Here is a 22,190-nt window from a genome sequence, read left to right on the forward strand (position 1 = left end):
GCGCTAGTTGCTGTCGTTGCTAAATTTCGTACTAAAGAAGTGATCTAAAAAGGCGCCACCAACTGGAATTAACTTTCTGTACCAACCAGTTCCGGAGTAATTTTTAAGCTTACCTATTTTAGGACTTACTTACTAATTAAACAATATTATAAAACTATATAAATTTTAAATGCATTTAATAGTTTTTGTATATGATTTCCTTTATTTATTTCCTTTTAGCAAACTTTTATATTGAAGTGTCGCCATCTAGGGATTTATCACTGCAAACAAGTGAAAAAATATGCATCTATCTTACATGTAAAATGTAAGACAAACAACACTTGTAGAATGAAGTAGTTACATTAATAATCCATAGATGGCGCTAAACACTAACTTAAAATTTATAACACTAAAAAGGCAGAGAATTCGAAAAAAAAACTTTAAAAATCGTTAAAAATAAAATTTATTATTTTATTCAGTTTCTTACTAAAAAAGTTTCCAAGCTCCTGAATCACAAAAAAAAAACAACTATTCAACAGAGTTCTTCCCAACCGATGTTTACTGTACATCCATATTAAAATCCCTCTTAGAAACTTGGCTAAATCTATGTTATTCTGCCATGTTAGTAATTGATTTTTAATCAGCTGCAATTTGGGGCCGCTTATGGAAGCGAATCCATCATGACTGTCAATCTTTATGGACCTCAGTCATCGAGAGCCAGCCACTGGCCACTTCCTATCGAACTCTTGCCACAAATCGAGCAACGGCGGCTTTGCCTTTTCAGTAAAAAAAAGACATCAGGTGGCACTTCCCGTTTGAGATCTGCGATCTCGAAAGATCTGAAAGCGGCGCCGCAATCGATCGATTGATACAGATATTGGTAGTGATCTTGTACGATATTTCTCGTGCATTAATTGCTTTTGAGTTTTGGCTTGGGCCGCGTAAACAGTTTGAAATGTAGCTCACGATCAAATGTTTTTTGTTTTATTTTTTTTTTTTTTTTTGTATTGCCCCAAAATGGTAACGAGTGCAACAGTGTTTGCCACTTTGGCCGGTGTGAAATAAATTGAGTAATTAGGCGGTGTCAGACTTCGGGACTTCGAAAGCGCAGACCCCAAAGAACTGGTTTTATCCCCAAGATCTGCCTGCCAGTTTGCCTTTTAGTCTTGGCAATTATTTACCCAGTTTTAGTTTATTTTTTATTGCATTTCGATTAGTTTCCAATAGTTTTTCGACATATTTGTCGCAGCTAATTAAATAAAACAAACAACGTGGAATTTTCCATAGTCTCTGTTTTGGTTAGTTTGGCCTAAAGCTGGGTAAACGTGCACTAATTCAGTTAACAAGTTAATTTTGCCGCCCCGTCTACCTTGGTAACCCTTAAATGTTTCAAAACCATGGCAACGCGAAATCTTGCCGGCGACCAAAACAAATGGATAGCAAATACCAGCCGCGAGTTGCCTTTGAAGTTGAGCTTTTTCTTTCCACCCATTGCTAAGGAAAACGAAAAAAAAAAGAGCGTAATCTATGTACGAGCCGGGCACCGAGCAGATCAACTGCAACGGCAGACTTATTGAATTGCCCAGCCTGGAGGTTGTGCGTCCAGGTAATGGCGAAGCCTCTAAAAAGAAAACTCTATTCAAGAATTTATTTCATTGTTCTTTTGTCCTTCGATTAGCTCCCAAAATGCCAGCCGATGCCAACATTGATTGGCTGCTCCACATTTATTTTACTCGCCGCGAGTTCACGCGCTGCCGCCGTCTCATCGAACGTGAGCTGAATCGTCATTTGAATCCCGAGTACCTGTACTTTGTCCAGGTGAGATGACCAAAACCAAAAACAAAAAAAAATTGCCAGCTTGATGTGGTTAATGCTGGGTGTCTTTTCTAATTGATTGCCTTCGCCAGGGACTAATTGACCGTGAAGAGGGCAACCACATTGAGGCCCTGCGGCATTTGCAGAAATCTGTGGAGCTCAATCCAAGGAATATTGAGACCTATAAGGAAATCGGACGAACACTGTGGGTATAGTTTTATATATTTTCTTTCCAGAGGGAATATAGCAGGTCTTTAAATCGCGAATGGTTCTTCGTTGGTCAGTCAACATTTCCATTTAAACGAAATCGAAATGTTACTAAAAAAAAACAATTTGATGGACGTTTTTAGTCTATAAATGCCGAATGAAAACAAAAATATATTCTTAATAATTAAATTCCTTACTTAACCAATTATCTAACAAAATATTCTGTAACAAACTTAAAAAAACCTTTCCTAAGATAAGCCCCTATTGAGCAAATTTTAATGCGATAAAAACACGAGTTAATTTAGTCTAAAAATAACATAATACTAATTAAAACGGAAAAGCCTTACCACCATTGGCAAGTTTGTTTTTATGAAATAGTTTGTGAAAAAGCAGCTTACACTTTTTATTATTATTTTGTAAACTGGAATTACGTAATTGGATTATTGGAACAAAAAAGTTTCAAGCGAATGAAATCGAAACTATTTTTAATTAGCATTGAACTTTATCCTATGTAATAAGTTCCCTGTTTTAACTAAAAACTATTAATTAATATTAACTCTCTAAATCTCTCTTTTTTCAGCTACATAATGGGTCGCTTTGCCCAGGCTTTGGGTGTGTTTCGTGAGGCGGAACAGCGTAGCAGTCGGCAGGATCATGAGATATACCATTACCTGGGTGAATTGCTCTATCGTGCGGCCACAACGCAAAGCCAAAAGGAAATAGCCAACCAGCAGCAGGACGAGGCACGTTCCTACTTTGAATTGGCCGTGCAATCTGGCCGGAAACTTGAGAGCTATGTCCGTTTGGCTGAGCTATATCGCAAGGACAAGCAATACCAAAAGGCCATCGATGTGCTGGAAACTTGCCTGCAGTTAGTATGGCTAATGACATAATGATTATAATGAATACATTAACTGATTCCAGTTTGACACCTGAGAACTCGGAGGTACTGATTGAAATCAGTGTCTTGTATTTGAAAATCAATGAAACCCAAAAGGCACACGATCGTCTGGCGGAAGTCGTCAGCATCGAAAGGAAATGCTCGCCCAAGGGACTTTTGGCCTTTGGCGCCATTTTGCAGGTACAAAGATATGGATTCCCTTTCTCTAACCATATACATATTTTTTTTGTGAATTTTTGTGTGATTTTTCTTTTTTTTAGTCCCGCAACGATGTCGACGGCGCTCTCAGCAAATACAGCCAAATCGCAAATGCTGAGCCGGAAATTGCCGAGCTGTGGAATAACATTGGTTTGTGCTTCTTCAAGAAGCAAAAGTTTATTGTGGTAATGGCAATGCCAAGGTGTATTTATCATATCGGTTGGCATTTAAATGTTTCATAATTTCCAGGCCATTTCATCGCTGCGTAAATCCGTTTGGCTATCACCGCTTAATTACAATGCCTTGTACAATCTGAGTTTAATCTACATTGCCTGTGAGTATTCCGAAAATTTAAAGATTCTATTAAATTCAATTTAAACTTCATGGGAGTGTGTTCAGTAGTACTCACCTGAGGCAAATCAAAATGCAAAGTTTCTATGTAAAAATTCCAGCTATCAAATTTTCCTCTGGCCATCTCTTTTAATTACAAAATATTCCACTAGTTTTATCCTGAATTTCTAGCAAAAAGATTCGTAGAGATACATTTCATGAAAGTAGGATAAATAAAAAAAAGATTTAGAGATAGAAAAATATCTCCCAAAATCAGATATCTGTATTGATGTGCAGTTCACCATTTTCAAAAACAAACAAAGAGAATTTGGCCAACATGCAACGCGCCCTCAGTGATTTTGGTCAATACAAATTTGTAACAAGAGCACTAGAAACTGGCCTAATGAAAACCTGAACAAACAGAGACAATAGAAACACTAACAATGTGAGTAGGGTTGGATTTTAGGGGACAAATATTCACTTGAGGGCATCTGAGGAAAACTATGGGTTAGAGGTTTCTTCTTCCTTTTTTTTTTTTTTTAATAAATTTCTTAAAAGTGCCAAGAAAAGTCCAGAGCCGGCGGCGATTCTTGGCTACTGTATATTGCAGCATTGTTTGTTGGCATTTCTACCGTTAAGAAGAGCATCTGTTGTTTCTTGTCTTACCCTTAACTTGGCCGCAGCTGAACAATACGCCAGTGCCTTTCACACGCTGGCCGCAGCCATAAACCTGCGCAAGGATAATGCCGAATGCTACATGCTCCTGGGCCGTAAGTTTCCTTTATTTCACTTTTAAAAAGTTTATGAAATATTTTTTAATATTAAGAAAGTTATATTTGATTTTTCTGTTAAATTTAAATGATAATTTTCAAAGAAACTTTTATGTTAAATTTCTCAAACAAATTAAAAATATCGAAAAAGAAAATGTTTTCGTAAAAATGTATTTTTTTTTAAATTTTATAACTTACCTATTAATTTATGTATTTTAAGCCTAAAAATATTTTTAAATAATTGCAAATATATCTCTTTATTTAACAACAAATACCCATAAAGTACATCCCCTATTCCTCTCAGTGTAACTATTTTTCCTCTTGAAATAATACCTCATCCTCCTCTACTTTGCAGTCTGTTTGCGTAAGCTGGACGATGCGGAGAACGCATTTGTGGCCCTAGAAAGGGCCAGCAGCATGGCAACTGGGCAACAGGGTGCTGGAGGACGTAATCCTTTGGTTTTGCTGAACTTTGCCCTCTTTTGCTACGAAACCGGACGTTTGGCATTGGCCACCGAACAGTACAACCGTTTCATGAGCCAGGCCCAGGATCTTTTGCTGCCCACGGAAGTAAGTCGCACGAAATACCATCATACCCAGTGGATATATGCACTGGCATGTGAATAGAAATTCCATCGCGTAATTGGTCTCAGAGACTAGAAAAAATTAAACCTCAAACAAGAAAAAGTCCACGCACCGTGCCAAAATTGTATGAGGAAAACTCCCAATAGACCAGATTTTATTGCTCTTCATTTTCTGCAGTACAAATTCCAAGCCACCAAGCTGAAATCCCTTCTCCGCATCTCGAATCAGGGCAATGGAATCCTGCTGGACTCCGCAGATTTGGGGGAATCATCATCAGAGTTGGGACAAAATCGATCCAGTGAACTGCTGCCAGACGAACTGCCACTGGAGGTAAATGCTGTTGTTAGTCAAAATTAAAAGGAGGTTTATTATCTCCAAAATAAAAGCCAATAAAGTATTTCTGTTTTATGTAACTCACATCAAACATTTATTTGACAGTGTTTACATTTATTTATAAATAGTACAAGCAGCTTAGTTAGATAGTACATTTATAATTTTTGGAACTTCAAAGTGCCAATGTAAAATCCATTGGCACTTGGCTGAAAAACCAGATATCGACATATATAATCAAAATAGCATTTGATATTTTTTTTAGCCAAGAAGATACAAAACAACTCGGGGGCTCATGGAGTTTTTCAATCCTCTTAGCATAGCTATATATATATATATATATATTCATGGATTCCTGTTTTAAGACCTTAGTGGAAAGTAAATGTCTCTTAGCTTGTACTGACTTACCGCCTATCAAAAAACTTATATACTAACACGAATTTGAAACACGAACTGGTTAACGAATAAATCTTAGGCCGTAATTTAAATTGGAAATGAAATGGCACTTTCTAGACAGCCAAATCACAAGCAGAATTAATCTGTTAACCAATCGATGTACTCTATTAAAACCTTTAAAGTCTATAATCAAGTTCATCGTTCAGTTTAAACTTTAATTCCACACTCACAGTTTCTTGGTTTAAGTGTTATTCAAGATAACGAAACTTTTATAAAGTTTATGGTTTTAGAAAATTCAAACGGAGCCAGCCAGGAACATCTTGGATGTCCTTCATCTACTTTTGGGTGTCCCCTTCATACTTTGCTCCTCTACTCATAATCACACCTTGGAGATTTCCGTTTCCCCCAAATTAAACACAAGTCGTTGTGACCCTGGTTAGCCGGGTCATCTCGGTGCTGCCAAAATGACGCTTCATGAAAAGCGATCGGAAGGTCGTCCTAAACTGTTTCGACATCAGTCCATATAGCACAAAGCCCACGGCGGCATTGATCAGCGCCAGCAGATCCATCAGTTCACCAAATGGTGGGTAGCAATGGGCAAAGAAGCACTTCTCCATCACGCCGGACAGCAGACCTAATAGTCCCTGCGGGAATTCAGTGATTAGAAAGAGAACCAGAACTGCCACCAGAAGAAGGGTAGTCCGATCATTTCGACGATCACAGCGTGGCGGCCTGAAAGTAAGGAAATATTAAGAACCATAACTTTAAGGAAACTAATCTTTTTTAAATATTTCTCTTAAAACTCTGCAAAAACTACTTCGGGATACTTATAAAAAGAATACCTTAAACATTTAAAGATTTTGTTAGAAGGAACCAACTAATACAAAGTTAACTGAGGTAGATTATGGCCCTTAAGCTGCTATAAAACGACTTAAAAAGCTTAAAAATAGTTGTTGAAGTCTGGTCTTGCATCATTTGATGATAAACTAACAAGTGCCCAGAGCATCACAGTTTTCCAAAGGAAAAACCAACTAATTGACCTAGCAGTCTGAAACAAAGGAAGCTTGAGCATCCTCAAACAATACAGCAAATGTTTAAGGGAAGAAAGTTAAAATAAAACTTTTGAGATAGCCAAACCAAAAGCAGTATGAAAATCTAAGTATATATAAAACTAATATAACCTTAAATAAATAAACCTTAAGTTTATATGAATGCTTAAGTTGTATATGAACTTTATATATAAACATAAATAAGCTCACTTCTTAGACTTGGCTTCGTTCAGGTTGAGCTGGATGGCATACTTGGCGGGATTATTGTAGTCTCTTAGCTTTAAGCGACGTCTCGAGGCCTCACACAGAACATGCATGAGTACTGCACTGATGACGATCAATATGCCGCATGGCAAAAGTTTGATGAGCACGGAATGTATCCAGAAATTAAACCTGAAAAAAGGAAATGTTGAATTCATAAAATTTGAACAAGAACAAATTACTTCTGCAGAAACCGCGATTACTATACATATTACTATATTAATAAACACCTAAACCCACCTGTAGAGCACCGAGTCCTTATCGAAATACACATGATACATGGCCTCCGAGTTGACCTTGTCCACATCATAGGTCTCACGCACCTGGAACACAAAATACGTGGGCAGACAGAGGATGGGCGATAGGATGAAGGGCAGGAGGATCGCCTCCCGGGAATGCGCAAGCAGGAAGTTGGCACAGCCACCATTCGGATGTCTGTGGAATAGAGACGGTAACATTTGGCTATAAACAAAAGACGGAGAGAAGAGAAGAGAAGCCACATTGCCACATTGATGTGTTAGTCAAATTAGCCGGGATGTCTGTACGAATTGCTGATGTGGATTAACGTGAATGTGAATCAAAGCCAAAGTCTACATGGATGACGGGGGGAATCCCTGGGAATGTCATGCATTCAGGTTGCTCTCCTACGTATTAGCTTACCTGATGGCCACATAACGCCATATCGCCAGCGTCACTGTCAAACCAATGGAAATCGTATGCAGAATCTGGGTGAAGTGCATATGGACCAGAAGGCAAACTGCCCAGGTGTAGCTCAAATCCTTTTCACCTGCGCAGGGAAAGTTATTGATAAAATATGCAAATTTTAAAATGTTTTCATATGGCAGAGATTATGCTTACCCGGTTTCATGTAGATATACTGATACGATGTATAGGGAATATATTCCAGCATCACAAACATATCGGCGACGGCTAACCATTTGAGAATATTATTTATGGGCGTCTTGGCCATTTCCTTTCTGGTCAGGACCATTATGTTCAAGATGTTCGCAATCGTCCCGAATATGCAAATCTATGTGTATGCGAAGAAAACAACAAGAATCAATATAAAAAATGTGTTCTTTATCAAAACCTAAACTTTGAGTGCTCTCGCACACTTCCGATTGATTGCACAGCCCTTGGATTCCAATGTGGATGAATGTTTTATTCATTCGGCAAGTAAGCAACATAGCAACGCAGCTTTTCCCATTTACATTTCTTTTCCAAAACATTTTCCATTTCCCCCAACTGCTGAATGTGTGACTATTGTTAACATTTAAGTTTTACACGAGCATGTGAGCCCCCTTATAAAGTTACATGGTAATCAAATGAAATTAAATTCTTTCGACTGAAAGCAACCTTTTTCGCGAACTGCAACTGATAAAAATGAAATTAATTTTAGCTCAACTATTTTGCTGTTAAATGGTTTGTAAACTAGAAGCCCTTTAAGCCCTTTTGAAGAGGAGTCAGATAAAAACGTAATGTCTGGAAATTAAAATGAAAAAGAAAACACATTAACGCCCTAACCGCATCAAATATAATTTATAACCCAACCAACAAAAAATTCCTTTAAGGAAAGGAAATCCAAGACAAAAACAAAAGCCCTAGATTTCAGGTCCTTAATTTGATTTGTGATTTTGTTGGCTAAACTGAACGTACCGAACAGCTTTAATTCAGAAAAGGGACTAAATTCCTCAGACCAGACTTGGGCAAGAGTTCAAAGGTAAAGCAGTCCTCTGAATTCATCAGCAGACTGATGGTTAGCAGAGAAACCTTTCTTGGCTTCCTTTGCTCATCATTAGTCAAAAAATTTCTTTTGTTTTCCCTTTAACATTAAGGCTTTCGTGTTGGTCGGAAAACTCACCATCAATGAAACGTATCCATGGATGCTGTTGTAGGCACGCAGCCAGTTATAAATTTCCCCCTGGCAATAGCCCTGACACTCATCCTGGGGGGTCATGTTCTTCATTTGGAATTCTTGCCATAATTTTACAAACTTTTCGATATCGGTACTGGTTAGATGATGGTCTTTTAAAACCGTATCATTGAATGGCACCCGATGATGCATGTGGCTGCCCGTGTCCTGCATCATTGCAGTTGGATTATTTCTGTTTTATTTTTGTTGTTGTTGGACTACCACTAGTCAGAACCTGAAACAAAAGATTGATTTTTCATTACAGAGAGAGAAATTAGGATAAAATTTAAAATTCTAAAAATTATTTGGAATTTGTAATTTAAAGTAAAAAGAGGTTTTATATAAAATTAGGAAAAATGTATTAAGAAAACTCTTCAAAAAGCTTATGGATATTCGTATTTAACTCAGCTTAATCGAATATTAAAATAATACTGTTGGCTCTGTTAAATAATAATTAGAAAATAATGTAGCTGTTACAATTTGATTCATTAATATCGTTATATAAAATAAGTTTCTTTTTGTGTTTTTTAAGTGACTTAAATATTTTTCCGCCAAGTGCATAATTCCACGTAATCGTTAGCTAGTAACAAATAAATTGTTCACTTTTTGTGGTTTTAATAATATAATACTAATTAATTTTCATGGTTTATAATTCTGCTACCAAAACAAAGGTTAGGCTTTAAGGGCCACAATATTCGTTTCTCTCATTAAAAATAACACGGTATGCAAATTTGCCTCCCTTTTTGATTTCGAAAACAATGCAAAGTTTTCTGACATTGTGGCTCAAAGCTTGTCAGCCAGTTTTCTATGTCATTGCCTAATTATGGACCTGTAGTGTGGAAATACCAAACGAGTGCCAACTGCAACTGTGCAGCATAATTAACAAACCGAATTGCAATTTTGAGTGACCAAAGTAGAGCTGAGCTGAACTGATCTGAGTTGAGTTCAGTTGAGTTAAGTACACCTGTCCGAATGTCCAGCTGTGATTCGAAATCAACGTTGCTTGGGCGGTGTAGGCAATTAATTGGCAACGCACTTTGAGAGAAATCAAAATGTATAATATACAGAGGTATTAATTTTACCAGATTTTTATATATTTTTCCTATAAAAATATGTTTTAGTGGGTGAACGTTAAGAGCTGAAATCAAATTATACTTCAAGTTGATTGCCTTAACATTCTTTTAAGATCATCAAAAAGTATTACTCATTTTAAGAACTCCCTTTTTTTATAAAATCTCTATGAAAACTATATAACAAAATCTTTATTAAACTAAATTTAATTAACCTCACTATTTTTTTATTGTGCAAAACTTATGGTTAGCATATGACACTGCCTTGCTCAGATCACTCAGTTGGCTGAATCAAAGTCGATGTGTCCACACGTCGTCGAAGGTGTTGCATTTGGCTAATGGCCCCCGATGAATTTTTATGAATCTAAATCAGAATCGAAATCCTGTTCGCCAATCATTACGCAACTCCACCGCCTGTTGGCCAGACTTCCAAACGATACGATTGCCTCATAAAGTTATGCATATATTTTTTAGCATTATAACTACCAACGTTCAGTGTAGTTACCATTTGGACTGGAACTCAGATGCCAGTCAAACCAATATCTGTCAGCGATGTTGATGTTGATCGATTGGCCTTTCGATTTTGTCAAACGTTTACATCTGTTGTGTGTTGTGGGCAATTATACGTTATAGCCTCCACATTAAATCGAAATGAAATTGTGGACCAACGAACTTATTTCATTTCAGGGATGGGATTCTTGTAAACTCATCTTTCTGCGAATGACACGGGGCAATCAAAGGAGCATTTCAAGGGACAATATGGAGGATAAAGAACATTTATTAATATCCGGCAAGTCGTTTCCCGCAGTTCACCTGAAGGTAACATGCTGTTATATGAGTTTTTATGGATTTTTATGGGTAGGGGGTGAAAATATAAATATTCTCTTTTGATTTTTTAAATTTCCTGCTAACTTTAAAGCAAACATTCATAAAATTTAAATCTTTAATATTATTTTATATTTCAAAGAACTTTGGGCTCATTAAGTACTAACATTTTGCCGCTGATTAGTCTTTAATGCAAAATAATAACTTAACTGTCATTTTCGGTTGATATTTTTGAGATATTTTTCACTTATACTTTCCTGACTTTCTCCAACTCCCACTCAGTTTCTTTTCTCCTTTATTATTCATAATCTTGATACCTACATATATATAACTGTTAGCAACTAAACTATCTTCTCATTTTAATCACAATATTTATTGAATTTCCTCTCATAAACAAGTAAACTTCTTTCAAGCTTTCAGATTAAACTACCTTGCCATCTCCTGCCATGTCACAGGTTACTTAATTAAACAAAAACACAACTATTAATAACTAAACTTGCTTCTCCTTTCAATCCAAACATTATTTTTTTCCCCCCTAAAACATAAGTCAAAGAAATTTAAGCTTAATCAAGAAATTATCTCGTTTTTTGCCTGCTGCCAAGAAGTTCCTTAAGTCGTTTTCTATTCACAAACACGTGGCCTTGGGAAATATGCCTAAACAGGTGGCGCACCCACACACATACACAGGATATCGCCACCCACACAGCCACCCACTGGGGACATAAGAAATAGAAGGAAAAAAATGGCGCCATCAACTGACAGCTGCAGATAAACAGCAATGGCACTCCAGGCTTTTCCTTTGCTGCCGTTGTTTCTCTTTTTCCGCCATTCGCGAAGCCGTTAATTAACGTTCCGCTTGTCAAATATGTGTAGATATACATATACATATACATATATATAAGTGTATGTGCGTCTTTCCTCATTTTTTATTAGCACATTTTCCGGCGGAAAACCAAGCTAGAGGAAATGGTGGCGAAGAGCCCTTATCAGATACAGCTCAGGCCGTATAACTCCCGCTAGGACAATTGGCTCAACGATCCCCTAGAGTTTAGCTCTTCGGCATTTGTGGCCCATAATATTAGCCAATTATTAAGGCCGTTAAATGCTGCAACTACCACTTAAACGTTACACATCATGCCGAACCCTTATCCGATGCCCTTGAAACACCTTAAAGTGCCAATTTCAATTAGCCAAGGTAAACAGAGTCAGACAATTTGTTTGCCGGTCGTCGCCGCGGGTAAAAATGCTAAATGTTAAATGGTTTACAATTTGCTCAATTTATTTCAAGTCATAATGGAATTCAGGCTCATAGAAAATTTATTAGCCACATTTGTCATTGTTTAAGTTTTGCACAGCTGCATTGTAACTTCCATGATTTCCATAGATTATAGACAAGATAAATAAAATCTTGTTTGCATACGAAATAACAAATTTTTCGTTGGTAAATAAACAATAAATTACAATTTTAGAGATTTTAATTGAATGGTAAATAAAGCTTTAGATTGGGAGGAAAATAAAATCCCCACTTAGCTTTTATAACAAGAATTTTCACAGTAAAGACAAGCACATCATGTACCTTTTTTCCTAGAAACATTTTCTTAAAGAGTGACTAAAACCTTTTCCCTAGAAAAACTTCATAAATTCTTAGAATTATAGTTTTTGTTGGTGGCCACATTGCCTAAATTGCTGACTAGTTAATAACAGAAAATCTGCAGCATGTTTTAGCAAATTAAAGTGTTGTGGTTTTATTAATAAATTTTAATTACTGGATTATTTTCTAAAAACTAAATACTTCTCTGCTAGAAAAGCAAACAAACATCTTAAAGATGACTAATTTATTTAAGGTTGTTTCTTCTAAGATATGGCCACAATTACTGGCAAGTGGCCAAAGGAATAAAATGATTGTTATTTATGGTTTTTGGCATTTAGTAGTTGGAATTATTGAGATGAACATATTGACCACAGCAGCTGCTGGTAAATTATTGCGGCAATTGACACTCAAAGTGAGTACTCCAAATAATTTGCTGAATTAAAAACCAATTTATGTGGACTGGCTCTGTGGCGTTCTGTTAGATACTCAGCTACATTCACAGACCCACTCAGATACACATGATATATATATATATATATACTCGTACATATATATATATTTCGAGTCACTTTTCTTGTTTGTGCATTTTTTGGCTTGATGTGGGCATTTATTTTTCTCGATGCGTGTCTTGTGCGATTTTTACTTTATTTTTGGGCCTAAATAGTTTCTGCCTAATGAGTGCGTTCGACTTAGTTTTGAGTGAGTTTCTAAACAATCCGATTGGTATATAAATAAGTTCATTCTGACTGCCAGCATCGTTAGTTGAATTAGAGCCAGTGTTGTTGAAACAACTTCAAGTCAAGTCCGATCATAAATCATATACTTTAGACCAACCAAAATGAAATTCACTGTAAGCTATACCTATTCTAACATAGTTGAGTTAATAATTTGAAAGAGTTGATGAATTTGCGCGATTTATGAAGAATTTCTAATATTTCCACATTTTTCTTTTCTCCTTTGCTTTTCCTCGTTAAACGCTAATGGAAAATTCCTGCAAACGCAACAGTTGCTTCTGCTTATTGCCAGCTTTGCCTGTATCCTGGCCGCACCCGCTCCCGTTGCCGAGGAGCAGCAAGAGTCATCTGTGAAGGCCAAACGAGGCTTGTCATTGGGTTTGGGCTACCACGCCCCCTTGGTAACCCATTCCCATTACATTGCCGCTCCGACGGTGGTGCACCATGCCCCCATAATCTCGCATGCACCGCTCATTGCCCACGCCCCACTGATTGCCCACCATCCGATATCCTCGGTGTCATATCACCTGCCGTCGTACCACTCCATTCACCACTTCTAATGAGGCACGAACGTGAGCTGCAGGACTAACAAAATATCCTTGCTATGCATTAGAGCATTCCCAGAAAATCGGAATTTGCATCGGAATCCCTGAGCAACAAACATATTCCCCTCCATTGCTTTGTAAATAAATGTTAAAGTCAACCCATTGCGACTGCCTTTAAATTTCAATTTAATCTTTTTGGCCCAAGGATTTGGACGCAATTGTTCTAGAGCTGGGGGAGAATATTAAATGGGTATAAGGAACGAAAGGAGTGCTAATTTAAACAGCTTTTATCCCAGATCGTAAATTTGTAATCAAACCAAGGCTTTAAAGATGTTTTTATGAAGGTCTTATTGATTAAAAAATTAAATATGGAGTGTTAATTCCCTAAGAAGAAGGCATACTAAATATTTAAACTGCTTAGAAGTCAAAATTTTTAAAAATTTAAATATAACAGATTTAACTTTCTTTTAAGAACATGTTATAAAAATAATATTAAAACAACACAAATCGATTTTTATGAATAATCTTCTAAAATTAAGAACAAATGTTTGGTAAATCTTAACTTAACTAAGTTGGGCCAAAATATAATAACTATAAACTCAAGGATTTATGAATTTTTATGCATTATATTTATTTTTGAAAAAGCCTCCAACACCCAAAAACTTTTTTTTCTTGATTAAACTTTGAGAAGTTCACAAAATGCAAGTGTCAAGATACCTACAAAGTTTCATTTTAAACTTCAGTAACTACCAACTTCTCTCATAAAAATTATAAAACATCCAAATTTTGTAATTTAAATTCATAGTTTATGGCCCAATAAGTTAACTTTTTTCAAATAAAACCAAAAAAAAGTGTATATTAAATTTCTGCGGATGTACAGACCCATATTAGTTGCAATTTTGTTTCGGGTCACAACGTTGTACCCCACTAGCGTGTGGTGGTTGATTTAATCCTAGCAGTTAAACACTCATAGTTAGGGTCTGCCAGCGAAATTATAAACATTAGCCGGCTAAATGATGGCCATGATTGTGCTAAAATGCAGTTGGTTGTCCTCCAGAACGACATTAAACGCTGCCATTTCGTAAACCACAAGGGCTTTGACGTCCAATTAAAAAGGATTCAAAGGAAACCATTTTGGGTCACTAAGCTGCGTTGCGGCATGTTATGATGTCCTTGTAGTCGCAATCTTATTTAATATAAATATTTTACACAATAATTCCACGGCTTGAAAGCAATCATAAGCTCTTTAGGCAACATAAATCATGCTTGCTTGTTGTAATGAAATTATTGATCCACATGCTTGTATTTAATGCATTTTTCCCATTAATCAATTAGTATTCACAGATATGCATGAAAATAATTTATTTTACAATGGCTTTCATTTCACTTGAATGATTAAAATAAAATCAAATAAGTAAACAAAACCCTTGTGTGTGAAATACCATTATCAAATCAAAGTCAGTAACTCTCAATTTGCCTTTAATCGAGCTTTTTATTTCATTTTATGCTTACTTACATATTTAGTTGGAGAAGTTTACAAGTATTTGGAACTTCTGCTTATTTTATTTTGTATTTGTTACAAATGTGATTTATTTGCACTGAATTCTTCCTACAGCTAATAAAACTTAAAATCGTTGATGAAAACGGAAATCCATACGTAAGCCGCCGCACCTTTGCATTTAGTCCGAGAAGCTATCGCTCCAATAGGTGGTGGTTGGTGGGGCCACCGCCTTAAAAAGATCCCGTCCTTCTCCGGGACGACGTTTGCTCACATTGTTCCCTTGGGAGTGACGATCGTCCTTATAGCGCGATTCCTGCTTAAAACGCGGATGTTCCTCCTTGACACGAACCGATGCCTCCTCCTTGTGCCGCTGACAGCCGATGGCCTGATGACGCTGCAATCGCTGCTGGGTAAGGAAGGTTCGCTGGCAGCGCTTGCACTCGTATATGAATCCATGCTCATCATGCCGCTGGGCCATATGGTGTTTCAATTCCGCTCGCAGGCGGAATATCTTGGGGCAAAGCTCGCAGCGGAAGTGAGCTCGCTCTTGTTCGTGCCGTTGCATGTGCGTTTTGTAGGCCCATTCCACCTTAAACTTCTTGCCACAAATGGGACAAGCATGCTCTATCCTTTCGTGGGTCTTTCGGTGCAACACATAAGATTGTTTGCGCGAGAACGTCAAGTCGCAGTTGGGGCACTCGAATGGACCCATGGAAGCTGCCGACGATGGCTGGTATTTCTTCTTCTGGGCACTAGAAGGCTCACCATCACTATCCGTGCCTCTCTTCAGCGGCGTTTTTCGAGGACGCCCACGTGGGCCGGGTTTCTTTTTCTCTTTTCTCTTCTCATCGGAATCGTCGGAATCACCAGAATCGCTATCTGGACTTGTGGTTCCGGCCACATCGGATACCTTAAATTCATCGTCAAGTTCATCTTCGTCCTCGCTGGAATCAGTGACGGGTGCATCGATGACCACATAGCCACGAGGCCTCCGCACTTTGTTCTTGCTTCTGGACAGGCGCTTGCGTAGATCCTGGTCCGTGGACTCCAGCTGCTTCCTCAGCTGTATGGCAATGGTGAGGCTGCCCATGCACTTGGTGCATATGAACTGCGGCATAAAGTCCTTGGGCAAAATCGAGACACTGGGACAGATGACCAGCAGCATGTCCGCGGGCGTGGCATCGATTTGCTTTTTAAACAAACAGACTAGCTCTTCCTTGCTGGTGCAGACGCGGCATTGGTTCTCGTCTACGGGCTCTTCCTTTCTGCGCTCCCGTATGGGTTCCCCTAGGTCACCGGGTTCATCGCCAGTGATTAGTTCACCTTCTGCATCGGTGGCGGTTTCGAACTCTTGCTCAACTTCCTCGGTCTCTTCGGTGGGATCCTCGTCGTCTTCCATGGGTTCATCACCATCTTCAATGGCTTCGTCCTCTTCATCTCCAGTCTTCTCAGCTCCATCTTCTTCATCTTCTTGGTCTCCCTCTTCACCATCCTTTTCGGCTGATGCGTCATCATCTTCTAGCTTGTCTTCGCTACCATCCTTTTCATCTATGTGAACAGCTTCTTTCTCCTGATCAATATTTTTTTCTTTTTCCTCAACTGATTTTTCTCTAGGTGCTGCATCTTCAACTGCAGTATCTGCTAAATCATTTTTTTTGCCTGCTTCCTTGTTTTCATTGCCTTTCTCGCCTTTACTTTCATCGTCCGGCGGCACTTCCCCATCCAGATACTCAGCCTCGCCCATTTCAGCGTCCTGATCGGCACTTGCACCGGCATTGTCCTGGAAAATAAGATATATATATGTTTGTAAATAAATTGTTTTGCGTTTTAAGTAGTTGCTCAATCTTGCCGCACCTCGAGGTAATCTATTATCTGTCCCACTGTCCCGGAGACGCCATCTTCAGCGGAACCCAGGGTTTTAGCTAAATCCGTTGGCTGTTGCTCTGGGTTCGGAGCATTTTCTTGAGGATTTTCGCGCTGCTCTCCATTTGTTTCTGCCAAGGGCGTTATGTCGGCTTCCATTCTTCGTTTATTTTTCTTATTTCCAGAGAGAAATGTTTTTTTTTTTCTGAGGGGCGGGGGAGTCTTCCTTTTTTTGGCGGGGCACCGGCGACTTTTGCGTTTTTCACTTTTTCGCTGAGATTTCTTTGCGCGCACTTGTTTTTTCGGGGGTTTTCCACTTCCGCTTACACAATTTCACATTCCTGGCACTTTTCTGACAAATAATCAAGTAGAAAATGCAATTTGAGTTGCAATTTTTCACAGCGTTACAATTTTTTTACTTGCAGCCATATTGGATAAGTATAGGTACACAGCTGTTTGTCATCGACTATCGATACTTCTGCGCATGCCCACTGCCTATCGATAGGAAGCCCAGTGTTGCACTTCTGGCGCGTGATTTGAAAAGTAAAGAAAACGGGTTTCTGGTAAAAACATATGCAAAAACATCTTTTAAAATGCCACAAAATCATAAAACTTTAAGGAAATGCAAAAAAGTTAAACCCAAATTTTAATAGTACCTTTTGATTCCTTTTTAAAAAAGGTACCTACGCGCGTGTTTGCAATAAAAGTGGGCTACAAAGGCATAGCCCTTCGTATATATAACCACCCACCCACTCAAAAGTATCCGCTTGAAACAAAAAGCGTGTCGTCTTGACTTTTCAACACGGTGAAATAAAAATTACGTGATTTGCATAATTTTTCCACCCGCTGTTGTGCGCATTAATTTGAGAAATACGTTCTTACATTTGAACATCAACCATTCAACACTTTGTGTTTTCCTTCTTCCGTAGCACTTAGTCTGGCTTTTACAATTTCCAAAACCCCTCAAAAAGTCCCCAAATGGCGCGTACATATTTCCATTTAAATCAATTCCCGCTACAAGAATGCCAGCCACTTTGTTTGTGTTTTTGCCTTCAAATAAACAAACACATTTCAATAAAGTGCCACCTCAAAATATCAATCTAACAAAAAGAAACAGAAAGGAAAAGACGCGAATGACAAGAGCCCAATATTTATTTCAATTAAGTGGCGTGGCTACCAAGGAAAATGCTTGCGCTAATGCGTCCGATTTTCCGTATGTCACTTTCCATTATTTAAGGTGCTACACTGCTAGAAATAGCTACCTATAATTATGGCTTTTCATTTAGTAATGTTTTTGTTTTTTACCATATTTTCAATGACTTTTAATTCTAATGTCTGTTTCAGAAACTTTTTCACTTTCGATATGAATTTTGTTATCTTTTTTTTCCAACTATGCCCAAGTAAAGATTTTTAAATTACCTTTAACAGCATGTGTACTTAATGTAATCCTAGAAATAAATTTAAAAAGAAACCCTTTTGTTTCTCTTGGTGGATATGTGTCTGTCTGGGGACTTATTTCTGTTGCTCTTCGGCATGATTTACGTCAACAATTATCGCAGCAAGACGTGCTCGGGGATCTACTTGACATTAACATCGTTTTGCCAGCTTGGGTGTTACTTCCATGCTGGTCCTTTCCTTTCCTTTTACCATTTTCACGTCCTGTTAACGTGGCTTGGACCGAATCGTTTATGACGACAGATTGCAGCGACATTGGCAAGGGAAAATCCAAGTAAAAATAAGATAAATATAGCGGCTAGGCGTCTGTGGCAGTGATAAAAAAGCACGGCCATGTCAAATGGCACATACAACACGACACAATTCAACTCCCGGCGGCGTCACTCGGTGATTAATTATGCATGAACGCCGCATCCCAAAGACAAACATCCAGCATATGCTCCTTGGCGCACGCTTAAGCCTCCTGTGAAACAGTGCATATACCTTATGTATATACATATATGTTCCTGTACTTATCAAGGTAGTTGAATATACTTTACCCACCTACACCCATGCCTACGCACCCATTTCCTTGCATTAAATTCTAAACATCATTTTGTAAATTCTGTGAACAGGTGAGTTTACGGCGATAGAACAGACCTTAAAGGTTTTCAATGGCTTAAAGGGAATTCTTCTCAAAAGTTAATTACACATTTAACACAAAATAAACTCCTGAGTGATTTTGCTTAAAAAACACATATGGTAAGGACTTTTTAGAAGAATTTTTTTTAATTCATTTTAAGTAATGTAAGTGATATAAGTGAGGAACTTTGAGATACCAAATTCCTTAAAGAAATTTCATTTTTTCTCCCTCCGTTGAAAACTTTATTCAGAACATAATATACCCTCTTATCTTAATAGCACCGGGTATAATAAAACCAAAGCCATTTTATCAAGATGTCACCAAAGTCCCCTAACACCAAGGCAACCTGTGTTCTTGTTAAGTACTAAAAAGATAATCACTGCTGACACAAATTAAATTGTATAATTAAAACATTATGTGCACAAAAATTAAACGTCGTTTTTATAATTCGAATTTTCACAGACAAGAAGAATTTTTAATTAATGAGATTCCATTTGCAGGTGGTTAAATGTGTAAAAAATATTCAATTAACTTCTTAATACCTTGATTTTCCCACATATGCCCCAATTTAGTGGAATAATACTTTACCACAATAATTAATTAAACTTCACTTTACTTTAAATGATTGCTTAATTCATTTAGCTTATGTAATTATCGTACATCAGCAAGGCAAAACCGATTTTGCAATTTAATCTTGTATTTAAAGGTAAAAGCGTAAATACAGATTCAAATGCGGCTTCTCTCAGCTTGTCGTTTTTCATGAGTTAATTAGATGAGTTGATTTGTAAGGCAGTGCTGGCATTTTGTCGTTTTTTTCTGTACTAAAAACATGTCCTGTATGAATATGTTTTCGTTTCTCGAAGTTAATTTATAAGCTAAAACTTAACTTATTTTGGTCGATTTATTCTGATTGCCAAATGGCAAAGTTTTGCACTTCACAGAGTCCTAGTAAAGCTTACTAAAGATTTAAAGAGTTAAAAAAGGAAAATGAAAGCACTAAGTGCACGATTAAAGGAAACAAAAAGACTTTGTAGTAGTTAAAAGACTTTAAAAGCTGCTGTGAAAGGAAAACAAGTTTAAATATTTTAAAAAGTAGGAAATTTGTAATTTTTCACCTATTTCGACAGTCCTGCCTTGTCCAAGTTGGTTAGTCCTGCTTTTCAAGTTACATAGTCAGCGCTGATTGCCTTCTTATTTCGTGTGTATCGCAAACTTGTTGGTTCTCGGAAATTGAATTGCTAAGTTCATTCAAATACTCAAATTTACGTGAAATCGATAGATTATTGTTAAGTGGCTGTGGCCGTGACCAGGGTGATGCTATTAACATACATCTTGGCCTCGGGAGAGTTTCTTAACTTATTATTAGAGGGAAAACTTTTAATGCTGGCCTGGCAAGTTGGCAACGAAATTAACTTTTCCACAATGGGATTTTCACCTGCCAGCTGAGTGTCTGATCCATCAATACGGGCACGTTTCTGTCAAGGTAATAAATCTAATTTGCGGTCCTAAATCGACACGTATATATGAACTTTACAAATATGTACTTAAAGTCTGAATTTAACAAGAGGATTTTGTCTATCATCTCTGAAATCCAATTAAAATGCATCAGTGAGTATTCTAAGAAAATATTGACACACTCCAGTCGATTAATCAACATCAAGTAGCTGTACTTGTTAATAATTAACTAGAACATATTTTCATGGCAGATCCTAGCCTTTTGTGGAAAGAGCGACATGTTACGCTGAATTAATTACAACCAACTGAATCTCGTAATTATGTACGTATGTACAATCATTTATCTTTATGCTGGGGAATTTGCGTATCAGCTAGCTGTTATTTGTTTGTTTGTTTTTCTTGTTAAGAAGCTTTGTTTTTGTTTCTTTAGGTCTCCAATTTCATAGGTTGCCTCTTGTACGCTAATGGTTCTTGTCGTTTATAAAACATTCATCAAATTATAAAGCTGGTGTGAAATTGTATAGCTTTAATGCTAGCCCATATCTAAATTTTTCGCATAATCCGTTCATATATTACGCATACGCAACGTGTAGCTGCCTTGGGGGGCGTAGCAAACAATAAATAGAATTATAAAAAGGGGCATGTGTATACACACACATATCACTTTTGAGCAGCAGCATCATAATATCCCATGAGATAGGAAGTCCATGAAGGAAAATACTAATTTATTAGCATATAATTTAAAAAGCCCTGGGGTAACATGTTTACGCTTAGCTCTTCTTTAGCCATTTTCACTCGTTTCCTACACTTTTCTTGGGGCTTTAAATACACAAAAGCTAATATATATCTATATCTATATATATGTATTACCATGAATAGGGTGCCTTATGGGAGTCTGATTTGCGCACGACCCAAATTGAACGACTAGATAAATACGGGAAAAAATACAAATTATGAATAGAACTAAGTAGCGGGCTCAGAGTGTTATTAATATGAACTCGCACTCGCTCGATGCCATAGATCACAATTATTTGCGGGTCGGACAGGCCAATAAACGTATAGATAAGAGGCTTTACGGGTGCCTCATTAGCCATCCCACCCAATCCACCGTCGTCGAAAGGCAAACACATTTCCGTGAACAATTGGCATGTGTCAGACGTAGAATTTTCCTCCCTAGAACGGATTTCTATCCTCCAGGCAGACACGCACTTATTAGGACAAAAAAATTCGTACCTTTCTTTTTAAGAATCTTGTCAATAGGACACGTGTCTGCATTAGCATTACACGTCTGTTTTTTGGCCATACACGTCTTCAACTGATTACTAAATATGGCCCACAATTAGAGCTCCCACCTCCTTCCGTTTTAAGGTCTAAATTTAAATTCAAATCAAATTTTAAACACATCGCCAGACGCCGTCAAAGAATTTGGCTTTTTTGTGTTTTAATTTGCCGCCAATGCTGAAGAAGGAATTCCCAAGTTGAAGTAATTTATGAAACCGACAAGAAATATCAAAAATTTTACTTTCTTTTGGCCGGCGTTCAAGCGGCAAATTAAGCCAACCGGTTTGTTTATAAATCAGCATCAAAAATCCAATGGCAAATGGCGACAAATAACCAAAAGATTCTCTCATTTTTTTTTCTTTTTGTTCTTTCATCTTGGCCGACATATTTTTCGAGGTAGTTGGAAATGCCCAAAACGTCTGCCAAACAACAAATAATAAAAAAACAGAAAAGAAAAGATCACAGAACAAAACATAAACAGAGATTTTTTAACCACACATTCGTACAATGAACTG

At 37.5% G+C, this 22,190-nt stretch overlaps 4 protein-coding genes across 7 annotated transcripts in view; 2 read left to right on the forward strand and 2 right to left on the reverse strand.

The window, feature by feature from the left end:
• Positions 1-1,506: 1,506 nt before the first annotated feature.
• On the forward strand, positions 1,507-5,185 carry LOC108106619 (Bardet-Biedl syndrome 4 protein homolog). 2 transcript variants are annotated; one of them, XR_001772404.1, is made up of 10 exons: positions 1,507-1,585; positions 1,658-1,797; positions 1,887-1,999; positions 2,582-2,872; positions 2,926-3,082; positions 3,163-3,285; positions 3,350-3,434; positions 4,114-4,200; positions 4,556-4,909; positions 4,963-5,026. XR_001772404.1 is itself a non-coding variant. In XM_017213818.1 (10 exons), the coding sequence occupies exons 1-10, from the start codon at positions 1,507-1,509 to the stop codon at positions 5,140-5,142; spliced, it is 1,470 nt and encodes a 489-aa protein (XP_017069307.1). In that variant the 3' UTR covers positions 5,143-5,185. The 2 variants fall into 2 exon arrangements, 1 of the variants encoding a protein (XP_017069307.1); XM_017213818.1 differs by having other exon boundaries at positions 4,556-4,770; positions 4,963-5,185.
• A 10-nt stretch (positions 5,186-5,195) lies between these two features.
• LOC108106620 (G-protein coupled receptor dmsr-1) overlaps positions 5,196-22,190 on the reverse strand; it is a 36,339-nt gene continuing 19,344 nt past the window's right edge. For 2 of the 3 annotated variants that reach the window (XM_017213820.2, XM_017213819.2), the window contains exons 3-8: positions 8,683-8,968; positions 7,680-7,851; positions 7,482-7,608; positions 7,062-7,283; positions 6,771-6,953; positions 5,196-6,243 (exon numbers count right to left, since the gene is read on the reverse strand). In XM_017213820.2, the coding sequence (XP_017069309.1) occupies positions 5,922-6,243; positions 6,771-6,953; positions 7,062-7,283; positions 7,482-7,608; positions 7,680-7,851; positions 8,683-8,910 (1,254 nt within the window). In that variant the 5' untranslated portion in view covers positions 8,911-8,968 and the 3' untranslated portion in view covers positions 5,196-5,921. The remainder of the gene's footprint in view (positions 6,244-6,770; positions 6,954-7,061; positions 7,284-7,481; positions 7,609-7,679; positions 7,852-8,682; positions 8,969-22,190) is intronic. The other variant, XM_017213823.2, reaches the window with a different exon arrangement.
• Positions 12,988-13,513, forward strand: LOC108106621. Its single transcript, XM_017213824.1, has 2 exons — positions 12,988-13,069; positions 13,226-13,513. The coding sequence occupies exons 1-2, from the start codon at positions 13,058-13,060 to the stop codon at positions 13,511-13,513; spliced, it is 300 nt and encodes a 99-aa protein (XP_017069313.1). The 5' UTR covers positions 12,988-13,057.
• LOC108106617 (zinc finger protein 316) lies at positions 14,971-17,316 on the reverse strand. The gene is made up of 2 exons (XM_017213817.2): positions 16,854-17,316; positions 14,971-16,779 (listed from the first exon to the last, which is right to left on the reverse strand). The coding sequence occupies exons 1-2, from the start codon at positions 17,019-17,021 to the stop codon at positions 15,178-15,180; spliced, it is 1,770 nt and encodes a 589-aa protein (XP_017069306.1). The 5' UTR covers positions 17,022-17,316; the 3' UTR covers positions 14,971-15,177.

This window comes from Drosophila eugracilis, unplaced genomic scaffold (genome assembly GCF_018153835.1).
Source record: "Drosophila eugracilis isolate 14026-0451.02 unplaced genomic scaffold, ASM1815383v1 contig_90, whole genome shotgun sequence".
Lineage (NCBI taxonomy): Eukaryota > Metazoa > Arthropoda > Insecta > Diptera > Drosophilidae > Drosophila > Drosophila eugracilis.

Excerpts from the sequence above, each read along its gene's own strand:
- LOC108106619 (XM_017213818.1), top strand. The coding sequence starts at position 1,507 with ATGTACGAGCCGGGCACCGAGCAGATCAACTGCAACGGCAGACTTATT. Across the intron at positions 1,798-1,886 it reads AGTACCTGTACTTTGTCCAG|GGACTAATTGACCGTGAAGA; the intron begins GTGAGATGACCA and ends TGCCTTCGCCAG. Across the intron at positions 4,771-4,962 it reads ATCTTTTGCTGCCCACGGAA|TACAAATTCCAAGCCACCAA; the intron begins GTAAGTCGCACG and ends CATTTTCTGCAG.
- LOC108106617 (XM_017213817.2), bottom strand. The coding sequence starts at position 17,021 with ATGGAAGCCGACATAACGCCCTTGGCAGAAACAAATGGAGAGCAGCGC. Across the intron at positions 16,780-16,853 it reads AGATAATAGATTACCTCGAG|GACAATGCCGGTGCAAGTGC; the intron begins GTGCGGCAAGAT and ends CTTATTTTCCAG.